The 8,601-nt window shown below is 60.9% G+C and overlaps 2 protein-coding genes across 2 annotated transcripts in view; one reads left to right on the top strand and one right to left on the bottom strand.

The window, feature by feature from the left end:
• Positions 1-6,460, top strand: part of ROGDI (rogdi atypical leucine zipper) — an 8,820-nt gene extending 2,360 nt beyond the window's left edge. Inside the window, exons 4-13 of the mRNA XM_023728316.1 lie at positions 2-169; positions 1,245-1,321; positions 1,549-1,603; positions 2,266-2,346; positions 3,248-3,343; positions 4,582-4,680; positions 5,069-5,182; positions 5,264-5,313; positions 5,415-5,541; positions 5,905-6,460. Of these exons, the coding sequence (XP_023584084.1) occupies positions 2-169; positions 1,245-1,321; positions 1,549-1,603; positions 2,266-2,346; positions 3,248-3,343; positions 4,582-4,680; positions 5,069-5,182; positions 5,264-5,313; positions 5,415-5,541; positions 5,905-5,946 (909 nt within the window). The 3' untranslated portion in view covers positions 5,947-6,460. The remainder of the gene's footprint in view (position 1; positions 170-1,244; positions 1,322-1,548; positions 1,604-2,265; positions 2,347-3,247; positions 3,344-4,581; positions 4,681-5,068; positions 5,183-5,263; positions 5,314-5,414; positions 5,542-5,904) is intronic.
• A 539-nt stretch (positions 6,461-6,999) lies between these two features.
• Positions 7,000-7,489, bottom strand: SMIM22 (small integral membrane protein 22). Its single transcript, XM_012554687.1, has 3 exons — positions 7,354-7,489; positions 7,172-7,260; positions 7,000-7,041 (listed from the first exon to the last, which is right to left on the bottom strand). The coding sequence occupies exons 1-3, from the start codon at positions 7,487-7,489 to the stop codon at positions 7,000-7,002; spliced, it is 267 nt and encodes an 88-aa protein (XP_012410141.1).
• Between the last annotated feature and the right edge of the window lie 1,112 nt (positions 7,490-8,601).

The raw sequence follows: 8,601 nt of genomic DNA, 5'->3' as shown, positions 1-8,601 counted from the left end.
CGGTGCTGGTGAGGCGCGGCCGGGACGCGGGGGACCAGGCTGGGGTTCCCCTCCGTCCACTGCGCCGCCGGCCGCTGACCGCGTCCTCTTCCGCCAGGAGGAGGAGTTCCGCTGGCTGCTGCACGACGAGGTGCATGCCGTGCTCAGGCAGCTCCAGGACATCCTCAAGGTAACGCCTCCGGGTCTGTAGACCCCGGCGCCTTGCCTGCCCTCACCCTGCCCCCGGGCCCTTGCACACGCCGCTCCCGACCACTCCTTCTCTAACTCCACTTCTTCCACCAGCCATCCTGTCTATTGAGCGCCTGTGTCGGTATTCAGACAGGGTTTCTAACCGGAGTGAGCTTGCAGTGTGAGGGCCACAAGCAAATAATTACACAAGCAAGAAAGGAATCCTGGTGGCGCAACGGTTAAGTGCTAGGCTGCTAACCGAAAGGTTGGTGGTTCAAACCCACCCAGTGGCTCCGCAGGGGAAAGACCTGGCAATCTGTTCTGGTAAAGATTACAGCCTAGAAAACCTCACGGGGGCAGTTCTGCTCTGTCACAAGGGGTTATTGTGGGTCAAAATCTACTCGACGGCGTCTGAACACACACAAGCAAGTAGGTGAGGGCAGGGTTTGCCGAGTCCTGCGAAGGAAAACTGCTGGCACCCGAGAGAGACCAGCACGGACCTGACATAGCCCCCGGGGTCGGGGATAGCTCTTTTGAAGAAGTGACATTTGATCTGAGATCTGAAGAGCTCTCCATCTCCTTAGAGCACTGTGACCTCAGTCAAGTTACTCAGTCTTTCAGGCATCTCATTTGCAAAGAGGTGCTATCAGTGCCTGTCTCAGGAGGCTGTGGTGAGGCTAAATAAGCCAGTCGACACACAAAAACGTGTAGCCCAGAGCTTGGTAAGGCCCGCAATTGCTGGTCACAGTTACCCTGTTGTTATTGCCTGGTTCTGCTCCTCTCCTTCCCAGCACCTCAGCTGAGCTCTCTTGGTCCCGTGTTCCCCATGTTTGGCACACAGCAGGCCGTCAGTGAATACAGAATGAGCAGGTGGGCCGTGGGACCTGAAACTCAGGCCTTGGGAAGGGGCCAGAGCTACCACAAGGTGTTCTGAAGGCTTGGCAATTGCTGACCAGCCCCAGTCTTGTTCTCGCAGGCAGACCTGCTTAGGGAAAGGTTCTGGAGCTCGGACAGAGCTGGAAGCTGCCCCAGCTTGTATGTGAACTTTCCTCCTACCCTGCTTCCCTCTGCTACAGGAGGCCTCTCTCCGCTTCACTCTGCCGGGCACCGAGGGGGCAGCCAAGCAGGAGAACTTCATCCTGAGCAGTTGTGGGTGAGCTTGGGCTGGGTGGAAACCAGGGAACAGGGACTGGGGACTCCTGGAGCACCCTCGGGGAGCAGGAGACATGGCCACAGCCCCTGTCTGCAGGCTGGTGTCAGCTCTGATGGGCACAAGGTATGGGGTGGAACAGGCGTGGCCCGTGGCCTATCGTGTGACGACCAGGACCCCTGGAGGGAGGGGCAGGCTGCGTGTGCCACTCTGACCCCCGTGTGTTACAGCACAGACCAGGTGAAGGGCGTGCTGACTCTCCAAGGGGATGCGCTGAGCCAGGCGGTGAGTCGGAGCCCCGCTCCCTTCCCATCTACCAGCAGGGAAGGACATGAGGGCCCCGTGCTTATTTCAGCTCTGCTCAGTGTCTCTGGGGAGGGCCCTTGACCTCTCTGGGCCTCAGGTTCCTCATTTGTAAATGACAGCCACACCTGTGCCTGTTCCCGGATTGGTACATGGATTTGGTGAGAGGGTGCCGGAAAGGGCCAGCTCTGTGCACCACCTGGCACAGCATCCAGGCCCAGGGAAGCATGGGTATTGTCAGAATTAGGCTGGCACCAGATCAGTGTTCCCTGCACCAAGGCTGGGGGCAGAGCCCTCTTCACCAACCTGAGTCTCTCGGCCTTGAGCAGCTGCTGCCTGTTTGCCCACAGTCACACACCTCCTGCCAGCCTTCCCCTTTCTGCCACCTTCCCCTTTCTCAGGCCTCTTTTCCCCTTTCATTTCTTTGTGGCTCCTCTGGGGCCTGAGTTCCTGTTTCCCAACCTTCCTGTTCACTCTCCAAATGGCCAAGGCTTTGGGAGACTTCTGCCCCCGGGGGCAGCAGAGGCCAGAGCCACCACACACGGCCCATTTCTGCACCCAGCCTGAGGGCTCAGGGTGTCCAAAAGTGGAAGGATGTTCCCCACTCCCCCAACCCGCGCTCGATCCCCGCTGCTGTCCGGCAGGATGTGAATCTGAAGATGCCCCGGAACAGCCAGCTGCTGCACTTTGCCTTCCGGGAGGACAAACAGTGGAAGCTGCAGCAGGTAACGAGGCTCCTCCCGGCCGCGGCTCAGGCGGCGGGCGCAGGCAGGGGCAGGCCTGGGGCCTCCATGGAGAGGGACTGGCTGTGGGGGTTTGTGGCCACAGCAAGCCTGGGAAGGTGTTTCCTAGCAGCAAAGCCGGCATGGGCAGTGCCTGGGGCCCCGCCAGGAACCACAGGGGCCTCCTACCCTACGGCAGCCGGGGTGATCACTCATGGTATCCCTCAACAAGTCATTTCCCTGCCCAGAGCCTCCCTCCGGGGGCTTCTCATAGCTCGTAGGTCCAAACCCATGTGCCTGGATAGTATGGCCCCTGGACGCTGTATTAACTCAGTACTGAAGTCATTCCTGAGGTTCATCCTTGAGTCAAAGATTAGACAGGCCCATAAAACAAGACGCGACTAAATGGGCACACCAGCCTAGGACGAGGACGAGAAGGCAGGGGAGGACAGGAAAGCTGGTAACGGGGAACCCAAGGTTGAGAAGGGGAGAGTGTTGACATGTCGTGGGGTTGGCAACCAATGTCGCAAAACGATATGTGTATTAATTGTTCAACGAGGAATGAATTTGCTCTGTAAACCGTCACGTGAAGTACAGTTAAAAAAAAAAAAAGGTAAGCTGCACATAGGCAGGGACTGAGCCTCCCTCTCTGTGCCACGTCCCCAGCACCCAGCCAGGGCCTCGCCTCGGAGAGTGTGGAGCACGCAGCTGCAGGGTGAGAGGTTGAGTGGACTGGGCCAGGCAGGCAGTAGCCACCTTTCCCCTCCCCGAGGTGGGGAGCCGTGGGTGCTCCAAGGCCAGGCTGAGACCCCAGAGATCCCAGTGGGCTGTACCAGAGCTAGCACCATAGCCTCTTCCTGTGAAGGCCCTGCCCAGGTGACCACACAGTGGGTGCTGTTTTCAGATCCAGGACGCCAGGAACCATGTGAGCCAAGCCATTTACCTCCTCGCCAACCGGGGCAAGAGCTATCAGTTCAAGACGGGAGCCGAGGTTCTCAAGGTGAGCCACCAGCAGACGGGAGAGCAGATTCCCCGACTCCAGCTGTGACCTCAGAATGAGCCCGTGGAGGACGCTGCCCGCAGGGCTTTTAGGGAGACCTGGGCTCTTGGGCCTGGGCCATGTCCTCAGGCTCTGCTGCAGGTTAAGCCTTCACCTCTCGGGGTACACACATCAGTAGCAGCTCACAGCCCCGGCTCTGGAGTAAGGTTCCAGTCCTGTGGCATCAACTGCAAGCTGTGTGGCCTCAAGTCCGTTACTTAGCTACTCTGTGCCTCAGTTTCCTCACCTGTGAAAGGGGCAGGCTAGAGTGATAAACGTGATGATTCACGGTCGCCGCTGGTGGTAGCAGTAAAAGCAGTCTTTACGGTAATTAGAGTGAAGTGGCACAGTGTGATGGGAAGGCTGAGGGCAGATGCCTGGACTCATGCTCTGTCTGCCCTGACTTGCTTTGTGTCCTCAGGTGGATCACCTACCCTCTCTGGGCCTCTGGTTTCTCATATAAGAAATTGGAACCAGATGGACTAAGGTCCCTTCCAGAACTGTGGCACCCTGAGAGGGTAGGAGGTGCAGCCCCCATTCCCCCACCCAACTCTTCTGGTGTCTCCCCAGAGCCAGATCACGCTGGTGCCCATGGCAACAGCCAGATGGCGGCCAGGAGGCCAACTCTGAGGAGTTAGCCAGGGCTTTGCTCCATGGCTGAGGGAGAGGCTCCAGATGGCTCCCCGTTCACTAGCTGTGTGGCCTTGGACAAGGGGCTTCTGAGCCTCAGTGTCTTCATCTATAAAAGTAGGGTGCTGCCCACCTTAAGGATTCAACTCAGCCATCCCATCATCTCTAGGAAGCTCTCCCAGACCCCTAGCACCCAAGCCAGACGGGCCCTTCTTCTGAGCTCCTTCATTGCTTTCACCCCTATCCCAAAAGCACTTAGGCCCTGGGACATAGCTCCCCATTGGACCAGCACCCAAGCTCCTTGCACTAGGATCTCCTAAACAGGTGGTGGACAGTGTGTGTCCTGGTCCCCACCCCAGCGGGAGCCTGACTATCTGCATCTAACAAGTCCCCACTATGGGGGTCAGGACCTGAGAACCAGGGCCACACAGGGCAGGAAGTGGAAACCGCCGTGACTTTGTCTCTGGGGTCCAGCCCAGACCTGGCTCACAGCAGAACCTCCCTGCGGGTGGGAACAGCAGACCAGGGCCTGCTGGCCACGCAGCGGTGTGCTCCACCCTCTCCCCCAGCTGATGGATGCCGTGATGCTGCAGCTGACCAGAGCCCGCAACCGGCTCACCACCCCGGCCACCCTCACCCTGCCCGAGATTGCTGCCAGCGGCCTCACGGTCAGTGCCCCCGACCAGCCCCTGCTCCAGGAGGCAGGGACCCTACAGAGCAGGGCCATTTTTCCTGTGAGGGACATGGGGGTCCTGGAATCTCCGATTTGTAGTCAGTCAGAATTCTACGTCTATGCGTGGTTTTCTGGGAAGGAGTTCTTAGCTTCCGTCCTGTGTCTCCCCAGTATGTTAACCCTGCTCGAGTCAGGGGTGCCCATACCTGGTGGTGCGGCAAGATACCTGGGGCACCCAGGGGGAGTAAGGCAGCCCAGCTCCACCCCAGCCCATGGGAGGAGCATCTCAAGGACTGGGGTGAAGTGGCACACTGTCCAGCCCTGGGGGAGAGGGCCCGCTGTGGTGGTCTGCTGTACCCACCTGCCTGCCATGACTCCCGCAGCGAATGTTCGCCCCGGCCCTGCCCGCGGACCTGCTGGTGAATGTCTACATCAATCTCAACAAGCTCTGCTTGACCGTGTACCAGCTGCATGTCCTGCAGCCCAGCTCCACCAAGGTGAGGGACCCCTGCCCAGCCCGCCCACACACCCTGCACCTGCTGGGCGGGCCTGACAGGGCTGCCTGCTCCCCTGCCTAGAACTTCCGCCCAGCTGGAGGCGCCGTGCTCCACAGCCCCGGGGCCATGTTGTAAGTATGCGGGGGCCCTGGCACAGAGGGAGGTCTTGGAGCACCTTGGGGGAGAGCCAGGCTGGCCAGGCCCACCCTCAGGGACCCCCGTGCCCCCACAGTGAGTGGGGCTCGCAGCGACTGGAGGTGAGCCACGTGCACAAGGTGGAGTGCGTGATCCCCTGGCTTAACGACGCCCTCGTCTTCTTCACCGTCTCTCTGCAGCTCTGCCAGCAGCTCAAGGATAAGGTGGGGGCTGGGGGGCTGCAGGTTGAGGGGCAGGGCCTCACTCTCACACAGACGGGGCTGGCCAGGTGGCAGGGCTGCTAACCCCTTCAGGGCCCCAGGATCTTCTGTCCATGATGGGGGGGTGGGTTCTGAGGGCTCTATCACACATCCAAAGTACCCCCAAATCTCAAGGCCCATTGTACCCACTTCCCCTCACTGGGCAGGTGGGCCTCAACATTGCTAGGCAACACCACTCTCTCCCCTGATACACTGCCCTTGGCTGACCTTGACACCTTCCCTAAGTCAGCACAGCAGGGCCTGCTCCCTCCAGGGGCCAAGCTCTGTGGGAAGCCCTCCCCCCACCGAGTGCCCTTCTCCTCGCAGATCTCTGTGTTCTCCAGCTACTGGAGCTACAGACCCTTCTGAGCAGAGCACCCCAGAGCCTGTCTCCCTGGCACGTGACCCAGGGCGTCCCGTCCCGCCCCTCACACCCTGTGTGCCACTGGAGCCAGGAGCCTGGGCACTGCAGACTATTTATTTCCCTCTCAGCCCCGCCCTTCCCGTCACATCACACCCTTGGGAGCAGCCGCTGGGAGGGAGGGAAGCTGGTATAGGCTGGCTTTGGAGGGAGGTCAGAAGGCGGCTGAGAGCAGGCCCACATTCCGAGCCTTGCCCTCGATGGGGATCTTTGGACTCGGTGGAGCTGGGCTGGATCTCTTCTCCCTTTCCCTGCTGAGCTCCACCCCCCACCCCGCCAACAGCAGGATGGTGAAGGCAGCCGGACGCCCCCTCCTGCCACAGGGCAGGGGTGTGGGGGCCCTAACAAGCTGTGAGAGGGAAGGAGGGGAGTTGGGTGGCTTGGTCAAGCATTGACACCACTGGTTGGGTTTATTCTTCAACCCCACGGGGACCTCTGAGAAATAAAGATCTTCAGACTTTGCTTGGAGCCCTCTGTCTGTCTGTATGAGTTGGGGCACAGGATGGGGATCCCTGGCAGTCAGGAGCCTCCCTTCTTCCCACCACAGCCAGGCCCGGGTGAGCTCCTTGGAAGGAGCATCCAGTGGCACAAGGCCTGGTCTCTGCTCCCTGCACCTGTGGGGCACACAGCCCACTTCCACAGGGTTCCCTGGCTCCCAGCATTACCAAGGGCCCCGGGGGTGGTGACAGCTCTGCTGGGGGCTTCAGACCCCCAAGTGTGAGACCAGCTTCCCCTCCCAGTAGCTGGGTGACCCCACCAAGTCCCTTAAAGTTTTTAAGCACCAGGGTCCTGTGTGATGTGGCACAGTGACAGCTGTCAGCGGCTGACGATGCTGAGGGGCCAGGCGGGCGTCCACGTGAAGGCAGCGAGTCTCCACTGTGCACACCGCCGCCCGGGGGCTGGCGCACACTCTGCCGCGGGCTCGGCTACAGGCAGCACCAGGCGCTGTGACTGTCGCCGCCGTGCAGGACACAGGAAGGGGCTGGCGGGGACTCGTGGCGTTAAGGCTCCAGGGCCAAGTTGTCCACCCCCTTGGGGCTCCGCTACAGGAGACAGAGGAGCCTGGTGGTGCTCCCGCCGTGGGAGAGCCAGCACCCGCCCGCCCTGCAGCCACCCTCGTCCCCCCCAGTGCAGTCCTGGATGCCTGGGCACTGGGGAGGCCAGTAGACATACCTTTGCAGCGCTCACCTTCTGGGACCTCGGAGAGTCACAGCAGCAGCAGCAGTGAATGATGACAAGCAGCAGCAGAAAGAGCACGGTGCCTGGGGACGGGAACGGGTGTCCAGACCTGTCCCTTAGCCCTCTGGGGCCGGGACAGAGACTACTAGGGGGCTGGAGCCCATGGCCACACTCACAGATGAAGGTGATGAAGACAACAAAGGCGGCCGTGTCCCAACCGGACTGGAACAGCTGGCGGCTCTTCAGTTTCCCCAACACGTCCTGGGCGGTGGCCTCCAGCTCCCGCCCCAGGTCCTCAGCCGACGGAGCCATCTCAGCGCAGTGTCCTGGGTGCCACCTGCCCGGCCCCCCAGCAGGGCCACCTCAGAACCCTGGGCTCCTCTGGAGGCTGGCCACACAGTGGTGGCCCAGGAGGGCTGAGCCAAACCCCGGCCGACACTGCCCAGCCCTAGCCCAGACCTGGCCCAGTCCCTGTCCCAGCCCCCCAACACACCTTGCCCCTGCCCCTGCCCCCCAATACACCTTGCCCCTGCCCCCAGACACGTATCCTGTTTCCACTCCTGCCCTTACTTCTGTCCTAGATTCCCATGCCGGCCCAAACCCCTCTGGCCCAGCCCCGCAGCCCCAGCACCTGCCCCAGATCTCACCCCTGCACCTGGCTCAGGCCCACCTCCTCTCCTGGCCCGTACCCTGACCCAGGTCTGGGCAGCCCCCTCCCCAGCCCCCACCCTCCCTGCAGCCTCACCCTCAGGCTTCCACCTGCCACTGAGCAGCCTTGGGGCTTTCCCAGCCAGGCAGGTCCTGGGTCCTGAAAGCACAGACTGCTTCCTGCTTCCGGATCCTTGGCCACCTGAGGCCTTAGAAACCAGCCCCGCCCCTCTCTGGGGACAGCCCAGCATTGCCAGAGCTCAGGGGAGGGGGGAGGGGCCAGTGTTGCCCTCCCAGCCCCAACAGGTATACACCTGCCTTCAACAGGTGTGCACGTACCTGCCTCCCAAGAAGTCATGCTGCGGGACCCAGGGAAGTGGGCCTTGGGCGACCTCGGCTTCTTGGTCTTGTGTTGGTATCCCAAACAGCCTGGAACCCAGGGGGCACTCAGCCACCATGGACTTTCTTTACAGACAGAGAAGAAGGAAAAGGAGGGAGGGAGGATGGGGGAGAGAGGGAGAAATTGTTTACATTCCATTTTGGTTCCTTAAAGGAGCCCTGGGTGGGCAGTAGTTAAGCGCTTGGCTGTTAACCTAAAGGTCAGAGGTTTGAACCCACCTAGCGGCTCTGGCTCCGTGGGAGAAAGATGTGGCGGTCTACTTCTGTCAAGATCACAGACTGGGAAACTCTATGGGGCAGTTGTGCTCTGGCCTGCAGCGTGACGGCAGCAGGTTTGGGCTTTTGGTTATGGTTCCTTGGGCAGCCGGGGTCCTCCT

Source organism: Trichechus manatus, unplaced genomic scaffold (assembly GCF_000243295.1).
Source record: "Trichechus manatus latirostris isolate Lorelei unplaced genomic scaffold, TriManLat1.0 scaffold00024, whole genome shotgun sequence".
Taxonomy (NCBI): Eukaryota; Metazoa; Chordata; class Mammalia; order Sirenia; family Trichechidae; genus Trichechus; species Trichechus manatus.
Note: the sequence above shows the minus strand (reverse complement) of the source record. Positions and strands in the feature narration are given on the sequence as shown.

Coding starts and splice junctions, on each gene's coding strand:
- SMIM22 (XM_012554687.1), bottom strand. CDS start 7,489: ATGGCTCCGTCGGCTGAGGACCTGGGGCGGGAGCTGGAGGCCACCGCC. Junction 7,261..7,353: donor TGTCTTCATCACCTTCATCT/GTGAGTGTGGCC, acceptor TCCCGTCCCCAG/GCACCGTGCTCTTTCTGCTG. Junction 7,042..7,171: donor AGAAGGTGAGCGCTGCAAAG/GTATGTCTACTG, acceptor TGTCTCCTGTAG/CGGAGCCCCAAGGGGGTGGA.